The 25,513-nt window shown below is 32.2% G+C and overlaps 1 protein-coding gene across 6 annotated transcripts; it reads right to left on the bottom strand.

The window, feature by feature from the left end:
- Positions 1-1,374: 1,374 nt before the first annotated feature.
- On the bottom strand, positions 1,375-14,690 carry LOC120075602 (protein SEMI-ROLLED LEAF 2). Of its 6 annotated transcripts, none has more exons than XM_039029147.1 (21): positions 14,505-14,690; positions 14,275-14,395; positions 13,871-14,026; positions 13,377-13,451; positions 12,128-12,243; positions 11,797-11,911; positions 11,365-11,493; positions 9,659-9,706; positions 9,319-9,485; positions 9,026-9,222; positions 8,624-8,916; positions 7,400-7,549; positions 6,455-6,817; positions 6,206-6,355; positions 6,008-6,083; positions 5,060-5,187; positions 4,748-4,948; positions 3,890-4,030; positions 3,684-3,812; positions 2,379-2,585; positions 1,375-1,965 (listed from the first exon to the last, which is right to left on the bottom strand). In XM_039029147.1, the coding sequence occupies exons 3-21, from the start codon at positions 14,003-14,005 to the stop codon at positions 1,807-1,809; spliced, it is 2,979 nt and encodes a 992-aa protein (XP_038885075.1). In that variant the 5' UTR covers positions 14,006-14,026; positions 14,275-14,395; positions 14,505-14,690; the 3' UTR covers positions 1,375-1,806. The 6 variants fall into 6 exon arrangements, with proteins under 6 accessions (XP_038885075.1, XP_038885074.1, XP_038885072.1 ...); XM_039029146.1 differs by having other exon boundaries at positions 14,275-14,382; XM_039029144.1 differs by having other exon boundaries at positions 13,871-14,031; positions 14,505-14,689.
- Between the last annotated feature and the right edge of the window lie 10,823 nt (positions 14,691-25,513).

Genomic DNA, 25,513 nt, shown 5'->3' with positions numbered 1-25,513 from the left:
GAGATTGTGCAACAAGATGACGTGATTGTCGTGAAGATTGCTTCGGAGTTCAATATTGTTGATCCATTTACGAAGGCTCTTATAGCTAAAGTGTTTGAGGGTCATCTAGAAAGTCTGGGTCTACAAGATATGTGACATATTGTCTAGGGCAAATGGGAGATATTACTGGGGAGTGTATGCCTAGTTTAATATATAATTTATTTGTATTGTACTTTACTCTCCACTAGCTTTAGGACTAGTAGGAGATTGTTGGGATTGATGTTCTAAATCTCTTGTATTCTCGTAGTTTATAAACTCTATAAACAAATAATTGTTATTTTAAGTGCATACACTTAAACCAATCAACTAAGACCCTAGGTTATTTTATGTAATTTAAACATATATGTAGAGACATATAGGTGGATCATGTTTCAATGATAACCTGGACGGTCTATAGTAGATGGATAAGATTGGGTATCTTATCCTAGTGACATTATGGATATGGCTCGCTTTGTAGTTGCTACAAGTGTTGTAAAGTGCTACAAATGATCTAATTCTGATCATTCATGTGGAGACATATGAGCGGAGGATCTTATACAAAGAGATACAAAGAGTTTGTATAAGACTGGACCACGAAATGAATAGTCTCTCTTTATAACACCATTGTTAGAGACTTACATTTACCAGGATGATCATAGGTGACTTGACCTCAATCCTGAGTGAGTTGTGAATTCCTGCCTATGAGAGCATTCTTTTGATTTACATGGGTGAGAGTGGTCAATTTCGCCGACTTAATATGTTTATCATTTTAGAGATTCGTCTGATTAGAGAGTTGAAAACACAGCTATACAAAAAGGAATTCACTCATTTCGTATTGTTAGGGTAAGTAAATAAATTACTCTCTTGAGAGCTGATTTCGAAACTTGAACAATGTAACACCATACCCTTTTCTGATCAAAGGGTTCGATTATAGTTGACTATAACTTATTATTTATTAGAAAGATCAATGGTACTTAAGAAGTTAGATATAACTAAATAGGCAAAACGATAATTTTGATTTGACTATACTAATAAGCCTCTATACTCTAATAAGCCTGTAATTTTGAATATTCTCCAAAATAGAACAAACTTAAAGAATTTAAAGCACCAAATTTAAACCTAATGCTTTACTCCAATATCATAAATGGTAAACTAAATTCACATCAAATATGATGGTTAATTTGATTGATCGATGGATTTTCAAGTAATGTCCCCACTTCTAGTATTCGACCGTATAATGTTGAACAGTATGAAAATAAGTGACAGAAAATATTTCAATACAATCCAAGGATAAAAAGTAGGTCATGAATTATTAAGTTTGAATATTCTCCTCCCATTCTAAAAGACAGTGAAACATACACCCAAACCAACACCACACCTTACAAATCTGAATCACGTGTATTCAAACAAAAAACACAAAAATACATCCATATGTACAGATAAACATGAATATAAATCTCAAATACACAACTTCCTCTCAATGAGGAATTCCAATTCAGAAAATATAGTACAAAAAACAAGGAGATATGAGATATGGTTACTATAGAAATAGACAAATCCTCCCAAGACCTTTCTAAGTGTATCTGGATAACTGCATTAGCAAAACCACCTATTCTTGCCAAAGTCACTCCGATGCTTGTTGCTTGCATTCAAAAGCATCATGTGTATAGCAAACTAACTCGATCGACAATTTAATATGAAGAATGAATAAATAGGAAGTGGGATATTGAAGCAGCATATTTGGGAATACAAACTATTGCCTTTTAACATGTAAATTACAGCTATGTTCTAGCATCCAGCAGCTTTTAAGAATTTGTCATATGGACTTGATGGAGGCAATCTTAAAGAGTGACGCCCATATTCGTGTGAACAAAGAAGCGGCTGATCCTGTCCTCTATTTGTCTCCTTGTTGTAATACTTTAGATCCCCCGGAACGATTTCCATTGTCTGAAATGAGAAGAACGATAAGAGAATATTAATAATAGTTTTTCATGGATCAATGAAATGATATAAGAAATAGGGCTACCATAACTAAATTTTATAGGGTAATTACAATGAGTAGAACTTTTAGGGCCAATAATTAAATTTATAATAACATTTTTAAAGAATTACAAATATAGCAAAGCTATCGGTGATAGTATCTATTTCAGATAGACTCCTATCAGCTATATAGTCTTATTACTGATAGACTCCAAGAGCTGGATATAAATTCGGCTAGCTATGTTGTATCAAGCTCCTTGACTAACTTTTTCAGGAGAGCCTAAAAGGAGGAGCTAATTCTCTCTTCAAGCTCGGAAAAGATCGTTAAGAATATGAAGTTAGTGATACGCTGCCACAACATTTGAAATGATATTACTTACATTGATAGGTAACGGAGGATATAAAGTTTCAATTTCACTGGAGAGAACTATCGCCTTCTCTTCCTTTTTGTGCTTGAAACTATGAAGCACTGACATTTTCTGCTGTTTGCAACTTACGAGGGCCTCACATTGACTTTTCATTTGATCGTAAGGAACAGGTGCGGAAGAAACTGGAAAGCTTGCAACTTGTCTGGCTGTTTCGAGCACCTGAAAATAATACAGACATCACTCCATAGAGCCAATGTACTAATGCTAGGAAAAGTAATTATTCATTCCTTATGAAATTATTGCCATCCAAAAATCTATGACACAGAATAGTAGGCCTTGGCATCTGAAAATTTACCACCCACACTGACCGAAGGAAAGATTTCACTTTACAAGACCACTAGTTCATAAAAAGACCAAGATTTCACTTTACAAGACCATTAGTGCAGACAAACAGTGAAGGCAACCTCCACCACTCATTGTCTTATTCCCTGCTAGTAGTCCCTTTTGACTGCTTTGAGATTAATTTGGAGCTTACCCACAAACCACAACTCCAGGACTTCGTAATGTAACCACTCTTTCATGATCCTAGTATCCACTCTTCATGAAAAGAAAATTTGGTTTGTTGCATCATTCATCATTCATCATTCATCATACCATACCGACACCAATTGGAGGCTCTCGACTCAGGCAAATGCCTCATCAGTATCCTTTTCGTAAATTACACATGCTTCCCTCATGCAGTCTTTGTGTATGTGTGTGTTTTCTCTTTCATGTTGATTCTAGGAAACCAAGGACTCAGAGGGTAATAAAATCTAGGATTCTAACAGGAGCAAAATGAGGGAATAACAATAACTTCTACACCACTCTCCAAGATTCCAATATTGGCACTAACTTCTTTTTTTTTTTTTTTTGGCACTTGCTCGTTGAATTCTTCTTTTCAGATCAGAATATCATCGCAATACTTATGTACTAAATTGGCACTAGATCGTCAATAAGCCTAAATGATTGGATGAAGGATCTCGACTCCACCTATTTATCCTCTTCTACCTCAACAACTACAAAAATAAACGTTTTATAACTAGCATCTGATCTCAATACATTAACAGTAATATCCTATATATATACACTTAATTTATTGACAAACATTTCATCAAAAAGTAGATGCACACTAATTCTCATTGCAATAACACTACAGAAGAAACCGTTCACTATGATCCAATATTCTGAATTCCATAAGTGCAAAATAGAAGGATTCGTGTAGATAGAATGATTAAACAAAAACTTGAAGAATGGAGCTCCATATAATGTTTGTCTTACTGATTCCAAAAGCTGATTAACGCTTAGAATGTCAAGGTTACTGATAGAAATTGACGTTTTACGATCAGACTGGCTTCCACTAGGCTCAAGGAAGGCTTCGTCATCTGTCAAAGCAGCTGGAGCCATACCCTGAAAGAAACACATCGTTTTACTGTTACTCTTTTGAAAGATAATGCCAACTGACACACAACCTAAACAGGTCTCACCTCTTCGTAATGTGGAAATGCCAGCTTAGCAAGTGGAGAACATGGACGTGGTGTCTCCATAAATAATGGAGCTCCTAATGGGTATGCCTCATCAGGTAAAAACCCATGTAAGAGCTGCTCTTTAATACTTGATAGCTCAGCCTAAAAGAAAATAAAGTTCATTAACACAATTTTTGGAAAACTACTTAAAAATCAATTTAGCAAGTAATTAGATTCCTGAAGTTTTCCTCACAGCACCGGAGACAGTTCTATTGATTCCCCGTGGAGTTTCATTGCTACAGTTTTCTTTAACGTGTCTCCACTTTTAATATATTAAATTCAAAAATGTTTTCATCTGAGCTTTGGTCTATTGGAAAGCTGTACATCTTCCCTCATATTTTTCAATTTGTCTTAATTTATACCAACTCAAATATTTTTATTTGAGTACCAGTGACCATTTTTAACTCGTTTTACTGGGCAATTTTGCTTATCATTTTCCTTGAAAGCCTGGCTTTTCAATAATAATTTAAAAAAGAAAATACTGCTCAACCCAAGCACTATAACTACAAGTTTGAAAACTCGGAAAAACACTCTGCAGACTCCATCCATTTTCATAGTAATAAGATCTTCGCAACTTTCATTTGAAGAAAGGAATTCCAATGCCTCATAGACTTTGACCTTGTAGACTTTGACTTCCACATGTTTCCATGAAGCTTCACTTTTTTAATTATTGGCCATGGAGTTGTTTAATTCCTTCATGAAGATTTTTTTGGTCTTCCTTGAGTGGCTCTTGTTAAACTTTGATATCTCATGATATTTCTCGTGGGGAAAAAAGACATTTAGAGAAAGTTAATCATGAAGTGTGATGAGAATCAAAACCTCTGAGAGATTGGCATATTTAATCGTGAAGTGTGAGACCACAGTTTCCTTCAACTGCTGTTCATCTAGTTCCCGCATGGCTAGAAACTTCAATGCAGCAACTTCATCTTCTTCTGACCCAAATGGTACACTATCCTTTTCAGACCTAACACGAACAGCCTGCAGCCTGGTATCATTAACCAACTGAAGGTGAGGATCAACCTGTCAGATTCAAAAGTCCAACTTGAAAATTTCAGCACATATGCTGCACAAAATAATCAATTAAAGTACAAGAAAATGTAGTGATCCTATTTGACAGGTTCAAAGATTAACCATTTTATTATCTAATGATGCTTTAATGATGGGAGTCAACTCTGGAAGATCTCCCGCCCTGGCTGAAAACAGAAGCATAAATGATGCCAAGGTGAAGATTGACCTTCTGCGAGAGGGTAGTAAACCACCTTCAATAGGAGCACAGAGAGATCTGTTAGTACTTCTTTGACAAGAAAAAACTGGTCGTCTTTTTAAATTAACACTCTCTGAAGAAATAAATTACTTCCTCCCTATCAGAAAAATCCGTATAACCAATTTAACAATTAAACATGTTAATATTGGAAGATATCACCCAGGATGCTTAACAGGTAGAAAGAATTCTTTTTATCAGAAACACTTGCATCTTCGTCCAAAGGTCAAATCAGATATTTATCATTGAAATGATTGTTGGAGACTCAAATGTGGCTGAACATAATAAACAGAGTTTAAGAAAAGACAGCATTTCTTATGGTCTCAAGATTCAAGAGAAGCAGAATAAAAAGTCATCATATCATTTTCAGTTATTAACGAGATAAGTGTTCTGAATGTTCAATTTTGAAAACCTTGTAGCAAAAGAAAGCCAACTAAACAGAAACTACCCCACAATGATTTGAATGAAAAGATTCGACATCGCCATATTCAAACCCTCTCATTGGTGTTCTCTTTCTAATTTGTTTGCTCACTATTCCCCAAAGATATTCATAGTGAATTGGGATGTATTCATTTCATTTTCACTGAATAAGATTTTTTTTTAATTTTACTTTTGTAGTCTTCTTTCACTCCCTTTTAAGAGTTCGTTTCCTTTAAATATTATTGTATCTTTTCATTATTTCAATGAGAAGGCCATATCTTGTTTAAAAAAATATAGAAACTGAATCCCAAAATTCACAAGCATGCAGGCAGGCACAGTCAGTTTTGCCCGTTTCCCACATAATGAACACTAATAACTACAAAATGATTTCAGTTTACCTTCTTGATTCACAGCAATGCTACGGAGGGAAAATGCCAGCTGAAAACATCGTACTAGAGCCATGTGACTTGAAGTCTGTTAAGATCACTACCACTTAGCCATTGTTTCTCTTTTTCAGATCAGCACTTAATAGTGAACTCCTAAGACTCCAGACAAACTAAATTATCAAGTACATTAAATTTATGCAAAAAATTCACCTTGGACCGGGTAAATAGCAAAGCAATGCTATAAGTGTGGGCCATAGCCTCAAAATTTGCAGGTGTATTATCCGCAGATGTAGCTTGAACCCAGATTGAGGAGAGCAGGAGACTCACTTGGTGACTGCTTAACCGGAGAGAAGTCAACTTCTGGAAATTTAAAACATATGACTTTAATTTTCATTATCAAACGCTTCCATGGAGTAATTGATTGGTAATATGGAAGGATAAGCGTTTAGAACTTTATACAGTTTTTGCCTCGTTTAAACCATGGTTGAAGCTGGAGGATCCACGCCTGGATAAATGTGTTGCAGGTTTCTCAGCAACAAGGTCTGCTGCTTGACTTTCTTCCATTCTTACCCCATTTATGGGTTCTGATGCATGTTTTTCATCACCTTTAAAGGAGAAACTTCCACCAATCAATTTCTGAGTGGCACTGCCAAATGGTAACCATGAAACAGTTTCTGAGGAAATCGCTTTCTGTTCCATCCTAGGACACTTAATGGATGGCATAAGCACTATAGAGAAAATGTTGTGTGCTCCAATTCGAGTCTCATGATCAGGGTGAGCCATTGCTAGAAGCAACTGATGAAATAGAGCATCAGGAAAAGCCTGAAGAAAAAACATGACAGATTTAAGATTTAGGTTTCACAAGATCTTGATATCCATATCCAGGAGCACATGCATGTCTCCTAAGCTCAGCAGCTAAGAAGAACAAATATGGATATAAGGCAAGGATATGAAATGCACGGATACGGTGACACGTTTTTTAGAAATCTAGGACACGGACACGACAATGGCATGTTTATCCTAATATATATTTTGTAAAATACATATCATTTTTTTATATAAAGAAAATTTAATGTCAATAAGTTTATGCATATAATGCTTGAAAATAAGTTTGATGTATTTTACTCAAAATTTATTATTTTTATTCTTATGGTTATATTATTGTGTCTATTAGTATGCTTGCTTTAAAAGAGTTCCGTGTGTGTGTATAACAAATATTAGACCCATATTAACTCTGTACCGCTAGTGTCTATTATGCTAACAAGCATTGGAGTGCCCAAATGTCTAACGTGTGTCAGATACAGTTACTTTAGTCAGACTAAATTGTCTGTGTGCTTCACCCAACAGTCTTCCCCATCTCAAAATCAATTTAAAGGGAAAAAAATCAGCAGTATGATTACTTGCCTTCTTGAAGTATGAAACATTAGGAATAGAAGATACAGTCATCGCAGTCTGATAAATAGCGGAGACTGTTGCTCGAGCTGAAATATTATTATTTGGAATATTCTCGAGCACAACCGCTAGCATATCGAGTATGAGTCCCGCATCACCTACCTGATAGTTTCAAGTGGTTTTAGTGAAAATCAATGCAGTGAGAATCACAGTCCCTTCCAGCATAAAATAATGAGCACAAGCTATTTCCTATAGTATTTTGTTGCTGACGTCCAAAATTTGTCAGGCTTTTTTAATACAAGCTCGGCACATTGAGATTTTACTTGCTTTTGCAATGAAAAAACTTGAATTTTACATTTTTACTCGCAGTATTTAGGAACCTCTATATCAACGATGATAGAAGAATATACATTCATTTATTTATATTTATAAGAAGGAAGATGGTTTAACAATTGCTTCAGAGCAAGTAAAAAAAAATGAAAGAGAGGAAAAGATTAACAAATACATAGTAGGTGCCCAATGCAAATCAAGTAATTGAAAAGTAAAACAAAGATCCAACATGTGGAGGGATGATTAAAAATAAACAGGTGAAAAGATTGCAAATAAATAAATCGGTAATTAGACACCATTTAATTGAAAAAATGAAAGCAATAAAAAAACCAACATTCAACGGATTACTTAAGCCAAATTGTTTTGAGGTCTATAACCATAAAGCAACTTTCAATAGATTTTGTAGAATTAGATATAAAAACACTATACTAGGAGGATGTTCCATTATGTTCTGAGACAAAAGGGATTAAGCAAAGACCACGCAGCAATAAACTCCAAATATCAGCTGCTGCCAAAAACGGAATACATAAGGAATTTGTGAAAAATACCCATTATTTTCGAGGGGAAAAAACCGCGATGATTTGATATAAATACAAGTCTTAAAAACATCCATTGTCATTTATATTTATTCTTATAAAGGGTATTACGAATCAGTAGTCTAAGATGTAACAAAATGTTCCATTTAACAGACATGCACAGTATATCAGTAAGACAAGAAATGAAAAACCATATATTCATACATGGCTGAAGAGACTTATATGAAAGCCCCAACATACAGCTGGATATTTCAGAGCAAGTAATATACCATAAATGAACAAGTTTTGGGGTTTATTTCATCATTGTCTACCAAACTCAATCACGCTCAATTATCAGAAATAATGCTAAAAAGAAAAGAAAAGAACAAACCTTCTTTGAAAGCTGAGAAATGCACTTTTCCAATGCCAACTGAAGATCAATATTCCATTTATCTGTGTCATGTCCATTGCTCGATGTTTCGGATGAACATAGAAGGCACTTCCGTAGATGTTTTATCAAATCATTGATAGCCCCAATAATAGTAACTGAGGCTTGTGGTTTTGCATTTTGAGCAAGTTGTGTGGTTACATTGATAATATCTATTTGAATCTGAGGATTTTTTACAACACTTTTATGATCCAAGTGCTTGACAAGAATCGAAAACAAAAGATACGAGTTGTCTCCTGGTATCAAGGAAAAGGTTTCATAAAAAAGGGGGAAAAATTCAAACGATGGATAACAGTAAAAATAACTGTAAAAGAAAAATACATCAACAGTAATTTCAAATATAACCTGATTCATCCAAAAGCGATTGCATAAATGACAACACCGAGCAGGCAAGTCCCTTTACTAATGACCATTGATTTTCAGTATCAAAATGATGAAATAGAGGTTCAAACATACGCCTGACAGTCGTAGCTTCCTTTGCCAATCTAGCCATATTACACAAGCAAACTCTAGACCAATAAGAAGGGTTCTTGGAAACATCCCTGTGAGAATGGTGGATGATGTAAGAAAGGGGACCAGAGATCATTTCCGAACAAATAACAGTTGAACTGATTAAATTAATAAAATCATGAACTTACGTTTCAGTTTCCAAATTGCTAAAATGGTTAAACGAAGAGACCTTTTTATTGACATCTAACATGGAAGAGCTATGGTTTTCTACTTTATGCTGTCCTTCAATGTACTGAGCCTCTGAGTGAGAATATTGTCCATCTACTACATAGTTCTCCAAAACTGCTGATATAATCTATTTCGAAACAAGTTAGAAAATTTCATATTAGCATGGATCCCAACTATATCTTAAACACACACACACACACACAAACCCTTTAAATGTTACTTAAAAACACACACACACACTGATACCCTTAATATTTCAAGGGGAAAAAGAAAAACAAAAACAAGATTAAGAGAGCTCACTTTGTCAAAGTCCATTGAGATGTGAGATTGCTCGCCCATGAACAATATCTACAAAAATAATTTTTAGAGAAATGCATCGGAAAATTATCTTGACGAAGTAAATAATTGTATCTAATGAATTAACCCGGAAACAACAACAACAACAACAACAAAAAAAAAAAAAAAAGAAAAGAAAGAAAGGAATCAAACAGTAAAAATAACCAAAGAAGCAAAATCCAAGAACGGATAGTTCTATTAAGCTGAACAGCAAGACAAAATTAACATACCAGCAATCTATATTATTACATCTTCTAAAAGAAACAGCTGAATCAGATAAGTGAATATAAGACAGTGGATGCACCAAAAATGTCAATCATCATATTTCATAAGAGAAGCAGAATCTAAGAAGGATATAATTCTAAAAAGGTGAAGAACATGTTATCTTTAGGGTTTCAATCAAACAAAATATTTTGATGATAACAAACTCAATTTTTTTTAATGACGATTTTAATGTTTCAAAGTGTATCTTGTAGAGCTCGGAAAGACAATCACAACACATCTTGAATCATTTGAGTCGGAGTTCAAACAAGAAAGATATGAGAAAAGAAGATTGTAGCCAAAAGCCAATGTGGCACTTTGACATGTGGCAACTTGTTAGAATTTCGAAAAGAAAATGAGAAGGAGAAAAAAAAGGGAAATCAATGTGATTCCCCCAAAATCTTATTATTCATATTTTCTTTTTTAGTTTGAAAATCCTTCCTTTTTTCTCCGTTGATTCTCAAAACCATCAATTGCTCATACACTACATCCAATGACCACCTTTTATGTTTTCTCAAATTAAAATTCAGCCACTCCCCTCTTTCTCCTGACCCTTGCAAAAAATTCCAACAAGCTTCATCTACCATTTTTCTCTCTGAAAAGTACATCTCTAAAAATTCCTCACACATAACTTTGTTATTGCACTTTGTGAGGATAACTTTCAAGCATTCTTTTGTGCTTAACTTTGTTCGTTTTACCTATCTAGAGGTAAAGTTTGTTAGTCTATTTTTTATGGGTTTTTGTATAAATGTGGGTACACTTTAGGTTGTGAGGAAAACGATAGGCTAGATCCTCACCCAGTGAAAAGGATCTAGTTTATTGTAAGGAAAAAAAAAAGAAAAGAGAAGAGAAGAGAGAGGGTCGTTGTCAATTTTGTTCTCACCCGCAAGAGAACATTTTCAGTAAAATGTCCAAAGCGTCTTCGGAGTGGAATAGGCAATTTGCAATACCACTATAAATTATGTTGTCTTCTTTTCCTCACTCTTTTAAGTTTTTCGCATTTCATTTTTTTGTTTTTTTGTTGCTCGTGAATTATTTTAATTTCTTAGATTGAATGATATATAGGTTTGTCTTGACTTTTCAATCAGACAAATCCATTGCTTTTTTAATAATTAGAATTCATTAAAATTGAAAATTGGTAGACAACCCTATTCACACCTCTAGCGTTGCCATTAGATCATACAGCATGCATCCAGACAAATTTGATCATTATGGATAGAAGGGATTTTGAGATTCAGATATAGGAAAGATCTTGGCAGTAATCTATTTTGACCATTTCAAATTTGATAACCATGGATAACGATGGAAAATCAAAATGATGAAAAGAAAGTCATGCATAAATACATTTACAAGTATCTACAACATCAGCATCAAGACCATGAGAGAGAGAGGGCGGGAGAGAGTAATACCATAGAAGCTAGAGTTTGGAGTCCAGCTGACCGCAAATGAGGTGCCTCTTCACTACTCTCGCCTACTAGAGCCAATTGGCAAAGTTTTGGAATGATCCCCTCCAAGTTGAACATGTATGTACTATCTGTCTACTTTATTTGGATAGTTAGTGTCCTATAATCACTAAATGATAGGGCAAAAATTCAAAGAGCCTGTCTTCTTATCTAAAGTATTTAGAACAGACATTTGTTTATGAAGAAAGGAAACCAATCAAGTTCATTAAGTTGCAATTGCAAGTGAATACCATTTTTGCACAGGTTCTACTTAAGATGCAAGAAAATTACAAATGTATTATCCATTAGCAGGTAGAGCAAGTGATAACAATTTCACATGCAATATACTAACAAGATCACATTGGAAATGAAACTTCTTAATGTTTATTCTTCAAGTACCTGGCTACTTATGAACTCAACAAGAATATTGCAACCAAGAATCTGCATATCATCATGCCGTGTCTGTTCTAAAAGAGTTCGAGAAATCCCAATTAAGCTACTAGCAAATAGTGGCCTGCAAGAGTTGAAATGTTTGGTAAATGACATGCAGAAACTCTGGTTTCATGAAAGATCAAAGAACATGTTTTCCAAGCCTTGATGGACCTGTAAAATTTTATTGGATGCTAACATACGTGATAGTAATTCAGAAATAAAGTGGTACTCAAAGTCCCATCCCAAAATGGAAAATTCCAGTTAAATTAGACCGTGGTTAAAGTAAAATCAAACTTACATCTGATCTTTGCACATTAATAGAAGTTTTCTGTGTATACATATTACAACTTTCACAGATCCAAAATTCTCATTCCGCAAATCTTTGTAGCATCGTTGCTCTAGGAGTTCGGTAATCTACAAAGACAAAATCAAAGAACAAGAGAAAGAGAAGATAAACCACTAACTCCAGATCAGAAATCTTATATAAAATATCTCAACAGGCTCCTCAAAAGAATAGGAAAAATGAAGACTGCATTGGGACAAAACTTAGCTGGATCATTTAATAAATGAGTTTAGTGTGTGTAGTGAATCAGTAAAAACAAAAATTCCATCAGAAAGTCTTCAAAAGAAATAAAACACAGGCCAAAAGGCAGCCAACAGAGCCCTCGAAAGGAAATAACAATAAGGGACTCTGGCTGTTAAGATTTAGAAACAAGAGACCGCCACTAAAAAATTCTAATACGCAAGCTAGGGACTAAAGGGAAACATTAACCATACCAAATTCTAAACCACCTATAAAGACCCCACTATACCCACAAAAATCCTTCTATTCCAAATATAGTATAAGATAGCCAAGACAAAATTTGTTATTGAAACCTCTAATTGCAGAAAGGTGGAAACAAGAATAACTTCTAACAACAGTGTAACATCCCTACCAATTGTCTTTCCAAATGAACACCTCCGAAATATATGATCAAAATCCTATGTTTATAAAGGACGCACCACTAAGGCCTAAGCATCAAAAAGTCTTTCTAGATAAAATTCATGGTATTGATTCTCCCAAAAACAGCAGTCCAAGAGAATACTTGATCTTTCTTTGAGGTTTTAAGCTCCCAGAGCTTAGAAGAGAAAAAAGAATGTAGATGGTTGGGTAAAGAAACAAGGCTACAGAAAAGATTATACCTTAATTGAAGAACTTCATATAAATACTCATGGCCTATCTTTCAGATCGTTATTCTTAATAAATTTTTCACACTGCAACTTTGACTTCTTATTCCAAAAATCAATGTTAGAAGTGACATCGGAAAACCTCTTGTGACTCGAAATCATCATGTAAAGCAAACAAAAAAGGATTTTTCATATGCTGAAGCCTACTGCATATATGTATAGCTTGTATACAAATATTTCATGACCAGATAACAAATTCCAAGATTCAGAAAATTGAAATTGCAACCGATTCATCTTGAAGTTGCAACGGCCTCTGCTTAAAGACAGAAATGTCAAGTATGTTAAGAGGAAAAATGAAAAGACGGAAAAAAAATACACACCTTGGGAATACGCAATGGGTTCTTTGAAGCATAGTCACAGAGCTTACAAATTTTTCTATCATTTGGTTCAGCATCCTAGCATATGTAGTTAGAAATAAGTAGGCATATAAAAGTTCAAATGTAAATCTACAGTGAATACTAATCAAGAAACTATACGACACAATCACTTGTATATCTTTTCTTACAAAGACATAATTCAAGAAAACAGTTATATAACAGCCAAAGCCAGAATGCCTTGAAAAAAAAAAAACAAGTGATTAAACAGCCAAAGCCAATGTCATTTATTTGTTGTTACCAGAAGAGAAAGAGAACTGATGAATAAAAGTTGCCAGACTTCCAAAAGTCATGGTTACTAAACCACAATTCCAGAATTCCTAGCTCGATCCAAATTGTTCCTAACTCTAAGACTAGCAAAATTGACAAAAAAAAAAAAAAAAAGAATCTCAAGTTAACACGCAAGGACGTTCCCATGGAGCCACATTATGGAAACTCACCTGATTGCGAGGAAATATATCAGCAAGGAACTTCTTGTATCGTTTTACAGGCTGTCTTGATCTCGCCCGCATAGAAGGACAGAAGAAACAGAGGCTACCACAGGCAGGAACAACCCGCCTAGACATAACCCCCATGTTTTCTTATGAAATTCAAACCTGCTCTGAAACCCCACAAACAGAATCATACAAACTCAAACCCAATATACAAAACAATTGTAATTCAAAACAGCCAACATATAATAAGTTCATAAGTCACAACATACTGTCAGTATGATATAACCAATGTATGAGACATAATCATTAATTTTGAAACACCCTCAATCTTCCAAGTCAAATTCAACCCCGATTCAAAACCCAACAACGAAATGTGATGAATTATTGAAGCAGAGAAAGAGAGATCTTACCAAACTGAAACAGAAGCTCAAACAAGTAAAGGGGTATCCACCAATAAGAAATCAAACTCTTCAATTGGGAATTGCGATCAAGCTACTACGGCCGTGATCTATAGCACCCTGAAGAAGAAAACTTCCAAATTTCACAAAGAATTTCAAAACCCAGAATTGGGTCAATTCAGAAAACGGAAAAAGAAAAAAAAAATCAAAAACCACAATTGAATTGGGAGCAGAAAAATTACCTGAAAATGGCGCAATGGGGAGGAAGAGATAGAAATCTAAAATCTTCCCCCCACCAGGGGGCGTGTACTACTATAATCAATCAATTTTTCCCCCTCTTACCAAACAATAATGGCAAGATTAAAAAAAAAAAAACAAAAGGGAAAAAATGAAATGAAATTCGGAAGAAAAAAATTAATATGAAAATGACAAAGTCCCAACGGTCCCGGAAATTAAGGGATTGTACTCCATTTCTTTTTACAGACAGTGATTTCTAAATACACCCACGAAAAATCTCTCTTCACGCCCACATGAACGTGCTTGTCTTTTTCTTTTTCTTTTATTTATTTTATTATAACTTTTTTTAAAAAGAAGAGGGATTTAAATTCTAGAACTTTGTTAAATTTTGTTTCTATTTACTCGCTTTTGTAACCACTACCACTATCCCATAGGCCATAACATGTAAATTACGTGGAATTTTTAGTTTTATTATATTGCTTAAAAAATTAATAATTATTAAAATATTTATAGTTGTTTTACTTTAATAATTGTAACTATTTAAAGAAAAAGATGTGATTATTCGTTCAAATATATTTCCATTGTTAAATCATAATGTTTAAGTAGCTATAGTCTAGATCATATCCATATAACAAAGAATACATTATTTTGATTCCAATAGTTATAACCAATGATAGAATAAAAATTAATAAATATTATAAGATAAAAGAGGAATGCAAATATTCTTCCTCGTATCCTCATTTATACTAGTTCATAATACATGTCATATACAGAAATTTCTAATTTTGTACATAGAAAAGTAATAAAAATATTCTAATAAATGAAATAATCTTTTCTATGTCAGATCAAATTGAAGCTAATAAATTTTGGTTTTTAAAAACAGTTTTTTTATCAATTTAAAAACGGTTTTTAGTTTTTTAATCACAAGGAATGTGCTAGCGGGGGTTGGGCATGGTGGAATGGTGGTTGTGTTCCCTATCCTTTCTTCATCAAAGTAATTTTCCTTCTCTCTCTTTTTAGAAAAAAACAAAAAAACAAAAAAAATTGTTTACATAATTTGAATATATCATTTTAAATTCATTCAAATTTTAATAAGGTTAACTTTTGTGCAATATTTTTAGGCTAATTTACAGAGAATACACATCAACTTTGTTCTTTATTTCAAAAAAAAGTCCCTAAATTTTCAAAACTTTCAATAAATATCCTTAAATTTTTAAAAAAAATGTTAAAAAAATATCCTTATCATTAATATATATATAAAAACTTGTAGTGCCTCATTTCAAAAATATTGATAAATTTTCAAAAATTGCATTAGTATCTTTATCCTTTAAAACAAACTAAACTATGTTGTTACCATTAGTATAATTAATTTTCTTGAACTTATGGTGAGGTTTTTTTTTTTTTTAACTAATGAGGCACTTGAAAGAATAACAAAAAAAAATCTTAAAATTGCAAATTTGGTAATGATTTTTCAAAATTTATAAATATAACAAAAAAAATATTGAAGCTTCCAATTTTTTATTATTTCAAATTTATCCTCATTGGTGTATCAACATATCATTAGTATATCTAATATATTTTATATTTAGTATACAATATACCAAACATAAAGTATATATATTATACAATTGATATATCATAATTAATATTCATATATCATATTTATTAGCCAACAAGTATTTGTACATTTTCTATTATTGGTAGATTTTGATTGATATATCAATATAAGGTATATAAGTTATATTAATGGATATACCAAATTTATCATTCATAAACTATATTTATCAATCAAGAAGTGATTGTTCATTTACTATTATTTGTGGACTTAATTTCATCGTTATTCGTTTGTTATAGAATATTATACTTTTCTAATATGTTATAATCAGCTTATTATAGTTCAATATGTTATGTTAGTTACTATTTTGAATAAATGTTGATAAACTATTGATACATCGATGTTACACTTGAAATTGAATTTTGAACATGTGTTGATATATTATTGATATATTTGAATAAATATATTTTTAAAAATGATTGATGTGTTAATGATATACCAGCTTTCTATACTTGAAGTGAATTTTGAGTTAATATTGATATTATACTAATACATCGTTGTTATACTTAATAGACTTGATATTAGGTTCTTTTTATGATCATTGATACAAGTTGATAAACTAATTTATACTTTAAATGAATTTTGAATAAGTACCTTATTGGGTTTTATGCCATAAACTTGTGGATTTGTAAATAAATAAATAATTTACTATTTATTAATAAAATAATTGTTTTTTTTATTTTATGCCTTGCATAACTCAATTCAATACAAATTCCAATATTATTTGGATGAAATTTGAACAGTATGTAGTCAAAATATAGTGAATTATGTTTAAATAATAACCTTAAAGGGTCTATAGAGATGGATAAAATTGGGTGTCTTATCCTGGTAATACTATGAATATGATCCACTTTGTACTTATTACAAACAATGTAATCTTAGTTGTTCATATGGAAACATGTAAGTGGAGATATCCTATATAATGAGTTTATATAAGATTGAACTATGAAATAATTAATCTCGTGAGGGAAGGGTAAAAAGAACCCCCATCAGGGAGTGAAATAGAACATGGAACTGTAAGCTTCCAAGTAGTGCGATGAGACCAGGACTCTGACCACATGCTTGTTGAAGAATACGTCGACGATTCATAGGTAGTGGTGAGCCAGAATTGCTAGCAATTGTCGATCAGGCATACGGTAGTGAATTCATTCTCGGGCTTTATACACACTGCCTAGCACACTATGGGAGTTAACCATGCCCGAAGTCGTTACCTTAACTATAAGGAAGGATCGATATCAAATTCAGTAAAGATTTATGATACATGTATAGGGTGTAGTCAATGTGTTCGAGTTTATCCCACAAATGTATTAGAAATGATACCTTGTCGATGTAAAGCTTAGAAAAGCAAATACTGAAAAAACTTTTGCCCTCTTTGGTGCTCGCCAAGATGCCAACATGTGATTGGTGCATGATCCCCATCGCTTCACTTTTGGATAGGTATCTCACATCTAAATTGAATTCTTTCTGGTTAAAGAATCTCTTTCTAATTTCTCTAAAACAATTAGGAGATTATCTAGAAGAAATATGGGGTAGTAAGGCATCCTTTGGATAATTCAAATCAAAGCAATTGGATGTCCGACTATAGCTGGATCTAAAGGAAAGTTGTGAATGTTACGTTCATGGGACCCCTTTATCATTATGTATAAATGGACTCTATAACTCAATTAATTGAATATATTAATATTTCACAAGATATGTAACTCGATCTTAATCTTGAGTGAGTTATGAACTGCTATCTATGAGAGCTTGTACTTTAATTTGCATGCATGATGAGAGTGGTCTGAGTCACGGATTCAATAAGCCTACCATTTTAGGGACTTGATCGAGTAGGAAGTTGGAAACGTAATTTCACAAGATGGAATTCGCTTTTTCTCGTATGGGGAAAGTAGATGTGTACTTCTTTTAAGTGCTGACTCTAGGACTTGAACAATAGGACTCCACTCACTCATTGGCATAGAGGGACTTGGTTTTTTGGACCATAAACAAATTGTTCATCAGAAGATCAGTGGCACTTAAGGATATAGAGGTAGTTACAAGGATAAAACAAACATTTGACCTAAATGTAGTTATGAACAACTCGTGAAGGATCGACTCACGTGTAATGGTTATATTCGTGGGCGCAACATATTCATGCATACAAGAGTGCAACCATGGTCTATAGTAGCTTGCCTCATAGTTAATGAATGTTGATTAATTAATTAAAGAGATTAATTAATTAATCTCGAATTATTAAAGTTTGTAATCTGTAGGTCATTTAGGTGCTCTTGCTAGCTCACAACAGATCAACAAGGACCAATATTTTGAAAGAATAATTTCAAGTGTCCAAATTAATTTAGGGATACAATTAACATAATGTATATAGATATATTATAATATATAGTTAATTTTAAATTAAACTATATAATATGGGAGATTTAATGTATTTGAATATGATTCAAATAACAAATTAATATGAATAAGATTATATAAAACTATAGTGATACAATGAGGAAAAGACTTAGGCCAACACCATGTCAAGCAAGGAAATCCATCACTTAAAGATGAGAGAAATTCTCCAAAGAACAAATGTTCTATATTAAAAGGATAATCAAAAGCCTTCTATTACAAACCCTAAAGAAATTGTTTGTAAAGTCTTATAGGGAAATATGAAAATAACTAATTAACCTAAATTATCAACTGAACTAAACAATAATAAAATATACTAATTATCTTATAATTCTCCTCATCATAAGTTATGAGAGATTTATATACTTGAATATGATTCAAATTTCACTTGATTATATATGAGATGTCTAATTAATTATTTAATTGAATTAATTAAAAAAATAATTTATTTATTTATTTATTAATTTAATTAAATCCACTTCTCAAGCTCCTCTTGGATACTTGACTCAAACTTGACTTTTTCTACATCTTAGAGTCGAACCGCTATAATGTTCATTTTTCAGGCGCAAGAACAAATCCAGTCCTCTCCATGGTTGAAGATCAAACTGTTACAACAACTCTTTTACTAAGATCAAGAACAACCTTTATAATATATTTGAAAAAAAATCAAAACACACACTTACAACTCTCTCAATAGAGTGGATTTACAAATTTTGGCACACAATAAATCAATTTTCACAACATAAAATATCTCTCTCGAGAATAAGATGAAAAGAAGAAAATTGAAACTTGGAGAAAGCAACGGAGACTTTGAGTTTATGTATGATTGGAAAGTAATGAAAATTATTGTTAAAATGTTGAGAAGATGAAGAGTTTTAAAAAAAGGAAAAAATAGGTGAAACCCCAATTTTAATTTAAGCCATTAAATCTTGTGAAAAGAAAATTTAAAGAAACATATATAAATATAATTCTTTTAAATTTTAAAATAACCTCCAACGGTCACTGCTGGAAGAAAAAGGAAATCAGATGTTTTTAAAAAAAAAAATCAAATGACCCGATTATATATCTAGATTTTTTTAAAAAAAAAAATCAAATGACCCGATTATATATAATTTTTAATTTCATTTTCTTTTTAATATTTTAATTTTTGCTTTAAATTAAAATCAGCAAAGATCAAAATTCTTTTTCCTTCTTAAATCCAACCAAAGAACACCAAGGGTCACTCCTTCATTACTCCAAATGACACATTCCAATTGGTCCAATTTGATGAAGAAGTCTTCCATCATCAAATATTTTTTCCATTAAAATTGTTTTGGCTAATCTGTTAGTGAATAAAGGTAAGTTTTTATTATCAAAACATTAATTAAGGGCGAAAAAACCAATAGGAAGACCTGCGTCATAGTGTCGAGAAGTAGAAGACCAATTTGTTGGAAAAAGAAGAAGAATTATAGTGGAAGAGTTCTACAAAGGTATGTTAATTTTTTTCTTTTAGTACAAAAATTGAGGATAGGGGGATTCAAACCACGAACTTTATAGTTTCTTGTATATACAAATATCAATTGAGCTGCTCGTTTTGACAAGGTACGTTAATTTCTTCTTCCCTTTTATGCTTAACCATTAATTAAACATAGCATGAGTTGTTTGTTTTTAATTTAGTTTTGTATTTTTCATCTTCCTAAAATCAAATCAAAAGCGTTCATTTGCTTTCGCTACGAGATTCAATCCCTTCATGTCTAACTATAACTACTGATGTTTATTTGAAATTAAATTTTAAATGAATATTGATGTACTATTGATACACCAATAGAATACTTTAAAATAAATTCAGATCATGAGAGTTATACTATTAATACATTAAAAATGTACATAAAAATAATTTTTAATGGCTACACCGATATACTATTGATACATCTATGTTATAGTCTAAATAAAAATTGAATAACCGTTGATAAACTACTAATACACCAAATACTTAATTTTGCATTTTGAGCTTATTATGATATATGATCGATACACTAATGATCATATAGAATTGAAATGTTAATGTTATAATGTAAGTATTATTCTTAATGATATATTTCATACTTGCTATATTAATAATGTCATGGATATGTTTTTTTCCCTCTCTAAATCAGGTATATCAACAATTTAATACAGATATATGAAACATTTGTTACACAATTGATATACCAAATTAAATATAACTTATATACCATTTAAATTATATCCAACATTTAAAAATGAAACAAAATAACTAATATAGTTTATATTTGATATATCAATTGATAAAATTTATGCATTTAACATACATCATCAACATCAAATTTGAACTAATCGAATGAAATAATTCTATATCAAAATGAAAAAAAAATAATAATAATATTTATCATAATCAAACAAACAACGTGGACCATAACACAAATTAAGTCGTGATATATCAGTTGTATAAATGATATTCTTTAAAGAAAGTATATCAATTGATTGATATACCAATATAAGTATATCTGTTGACTGATTTATATAAAAATATAGAATATATCAAATATACATGTTGATATAAGGGTAAATCGTAAAAAAAAAAAATCATGTTTAATTTTTTTTACTATATTTACAATTTTAGAGAATCATTGCTATATTTGTCAATACCCTTTTATTTTTTGCTACCCATTATGATTTCTCATAACTAATTTGAGACAATCATACAAATGCTCTCATTTTCTCTCATATACAGTGTCATATTTGTTTCAATTGTCAAATCCTAACACTAGTTTTTTTAACCAAAAGAAAAACAACAATAAAAAAATAAAATATTAAGTTAAAACATAAAATCCACCAAATCTCACAAAGTTCAATAATCAAAATCTTCCCTCAAAATTTAACAAATTAATGAATCACCAAATTCAAAAAGGGTTGACAAGGGAGTTTCATCTTCAATAATGAGAAATATTTTTAATTGATCACAACTAATAGACTAATTTAATTTACAAAAAGATCAACCAAAGTCTTCATTGCTACAAAAATGTATATGTTTTTTTTTTTTTTCTTTTCTACTAATGGTTTTCAAAATAATATATAGACTAGATTATTCATCTCTATGTTTAAAAAAAAGGTTCATATTCTGCTATCTTTTTAGTAATTTAAGATCAGATCAAATCAAGATTTGAATCTACATTTTCTCAGCAAATCAACTTAATTACACTCCAAAATTTTAGAGATGGTTTTATAAAAACTCTCAAAATTGGTTTTGCCCCACTCTTTAAAACTTAAGAATTTTGTTCCATTGTTTACATCAACGCCAATATTATAAAATTACCCTTAATTTTATTTTTCCCTCTTCCTCTTCTTGATTTTCCATTTTTTTTTTCCAATTATAAAATTTCATCGTTGGAGTGAGATGTGAATGTTGCAATAGGGTCAGAGTGGGATTGGATTAGGGGTGGAAACGGTTCGGTTCGGTTCGGTTTGGTGGTCAAACCAAATCGAACCAAATTTTTTAAAATGTGAAACCAAATCGAACCGATTTCTTGGTTCAAACCGAACCGAACCGAACTGCATATGCGGTTCGGTTCGGTTTCAAATTCGATTTTGACATTTTTAAAAAATCCATGTTATATTCTTTTTTAATTAAAACAGTTCGATTCGGTTCCGTTTTAAATTCGGTTTTATTTTTTTTAAATAAATAAAATAAATATATATATATATATATATATATATATATATATTAGTTAAAAACGTTTTGGTTCGGTTTTTCAAATTCGGTTTTCGAAAGTGAAACCGAACCGAACCAAATTAATTCGGTTTCAAAATTTCTTCAAACAGGATCGAACCGCATTTTTCGGTTTGGTTCGGTTCAATTTTTAGAAACAGTTTGGTTTTTGCGATTTGAATGACCACCCTTAGATTGATGCCAGATGTGTTGGTGAGAGAGCGAGAGAGAAAAATGGAGATGCCAAAAAGTAAGAGATCAAGATGAAATCAGGTGAGCGTTGCAGAGGCGAGAGGAGATCGAGTTGGAGTGTCACCAGCGAGAAGAGATCGAGTTAGGATGTCGCCGGCAAGAGAGTAGAGCAAGCGGGAGAGTGAGAGGCCCAATCTATGTAGGTGAGGTTCTATTTTAGTAATTTCACCCTAACTTTTCTATCTCTTCATTTTCCCCTATAAAAAAAATCAATTTTAAAAATAGGGTATAGTTCATTTTCCCCTAAATTTTGGATCATTCATTAGACTAACCCTTTAGGGACGTTTGGGACAAAGAATTAGTTATTAAAATTGTGCTATAATAGTTTGTGTTTGAGATACAGGTTATTTCAATTTAGTTGTAATAGTATATATTTGAGGTATAAACTATTTTAGTTTGTGAATGAAATTATATTTTTTTTCATTATTTATTTCGTTATTTTTTTTTCTTTTTGCAGCTTTATAGTAGGTTTTACTTCCGATTTTTCTTCCAAAATTTTCATCGTGAAGGTCTCTCTCTTTTCTAATAGATATATCATTATAGCTTTTTTTCCATTTTTGCAACTCTATATATTATGTATGTCTTTCCTTCAATTTTTGCAATTTGTCTTTATGTTTGAACTATCTGCACCAGTCTCTTGGGTTCTTTTTTCATTAAAAGAAAAAAAAAAAATTGCCCTTAGTTTTATGGCCCTATAGGCTTTTACTTTACTTTTTTGTTTGCTAAAATTCTAAATGTATATGATTTTTGTTGCTCTTTTTTTTTCTTTTTTCTTTTTTTTTCTAAAAATGAGCTGAAGGAGGAGAGTAGAAAAAAATGGTTCAAGTTTTGATTTTTCTTCCAAAGTTTAATTTAAGATAAAATCAAATTAATATTTGAAACTATCCGAATTGTGATCAACAAAATAATAAAATAATCTAAATACTTATTTATTTATTAATTTAAAATATTTATTTTAAAGAACTTCCCTGAGAGTATTTTTATCCGAAATAAAATAAAGTATTTTTTAAAAATAATCCATAGTTTACAAATTTATTACAAAGCTAAGTAAAATTATGAACTTTTGGTGGAAAGGTGAGAAGTTCAATTTTTTTAATATGTTATTTAATCATTATAAGTTAAATTGATTCATAATCAATATTCTAATTTAAATTTTGAGGATGACATTGGAGTAACGAAATTGTATGGAAATACAAGTATTAGGGTGTGTTTGGAATACATTTTCAAATGTTTAATTAAAACAATAAATCATTTTAAAACGACATTGTTGAATGAAAAGTTTTGGACCAATCACAAATTGTCACATCATTACTAAATTAATGACAAAATTACAAATCATCAAATTTGAGACCAATTAAAAGTTGATGTGTGTCCCAAATTGTAGGTGAAGACAAATTCCAATGACAACACGTGTTTTCATCACAAGCGTTGGATTGAGTAAAGTTAATTTGGTGGAATTTGATATTATAATTTGGTTAGAGTCCAGTTAAGCCAAAAAATGGGCTTAATTTGGCCCAAATGCCAAAGTAGGCCCAAGTCCAGCTAGTTAGGTCCAAGGGCCAAACCCATTGACCAACCAAGTCCAAATCCACGAGGCCCCACCAGAGAACTCTATAAATAGAGGAACTGTCTTCATTTGTGGGGGTGAGCAATTCTACATTCCAGAGAGCCTAGAGAGAATTCTCCCAACAATCAGAAGACTCCTAGACTCCTAAAGTTGCATATTCCTTGAAGATACAAGTCTCATGAAGAAACAAGGATTCTTCCAAGACTTCAACTTCGTGCTCCACTTCTTCAAGTCAAGCGTATGCATTCAACTGAGAGATAATTAGAGGATCAAGTACTAGAGATCAAACCATATTGCATCAAATCAACATCAACATCAACATCAACATCAACATCAACACAAGTTCAACTCCACAAAACAAGTTTCTCCAGAATCCTCGTGCGAACAAATTGACACGTCCAGTGGGACATCTCTACCTCTCATCTCTCTCTTGTCATTTAAATCAACAAATCAACAAATGGAACCAAAGCAAGCAGCATCCAAAGCTACTGTCGCAAGGGACGCTTACACGGGAACTGTCACCCACAACCATTTAAAAGAGATCATGCAAGAACAAGAACAAGGTTCTGTCCTCACAAAGAAAACCTGGGAACAATTGATGGAATCTCCTAAAGGTAGGATCTTCATAAGAGAAAATCCTTTGTTCGACAACTATGCTCTTACTTATGATTAATCAGAAAAAAAAGTCATACTTTGATGTAGTATCTGTCATAATGGCTGACGTAACGACTGAGTCAATCATGGTAAGGATGGAGAGAAAGAGAAATTTCCTAGTGAAAGTTATAGAGGAGCGAGATCATGAAATCGCTGCCTTAAGAGAATAGATGCAGGCTCTTGAAGCTGCTGAGTCGAGTTAAACTCCTATTGTTAAAGCCAATAACAAAGAGAAGATTGTGTTGCAAGAAAACCAACCGCAACAATGAACTTCAAATGTCTCTTTATCAGTCTAACAACTGCATGATTTGATCACCAACTCCCTCAGAGCTTAGTACGGAGGCCCATCTCAAACTTCTTTTATGTACTCCAAGCCGTACATAAATAGAGTCGACAACCTGAGAATGCCTAATGGGTATCAACCTCCAAAATTCTAGCAGTTTGATGGAAAAAGTAACCCAAAACAACATGTTGCTCACTTTATCAAAACCTACAAAAATGCAGAAACTAGAGGAGACCAACTAATCAAGCAGTTCGTCCGAACCTTGAAAGAAAACGCCTTTGACTGGTACACTGATCTAGAGCTTGAAGTGATTGACAACTGGGAATAATTGAAGAGAGAGTTCTTGAACCGCTTCTACAGCACAAGGCAGACTGTTAGCATGATGGAGATGATGAACATCAAACAGCGAAAGGAAAAGCTGGTCATCGACTATATCAACCAATGGAGAGCTTTGAGTTTGGTTGCAAAGATAGACTCACTGAATTATCTGCAGTGGAGATGCACCCAAGGCATGCACTGAGAGCTTCTCTACATCTTACAAGGGATAAAACC

The sequence above is a fragment of the Benincasa hispida genome, chromosome 4, assembly GCF_009727055.1.
Source record: "Benincasa hispida cultivar B227 chromosome 4, ASM972705v1, whole genome shotgun sequence".
In the NCBI taxonomy this organism is placed as follows: domain Eukaryota; kingdom Viridiplantae; phylum Streptophyta; class Magnoliopsida; order Cucurbitales; family Cucurbitaceae; genus Benincasa; species Benincasa hispida.
This window is presented reverse-complemented; position numbering and strand designations above follow the sequence as displayed.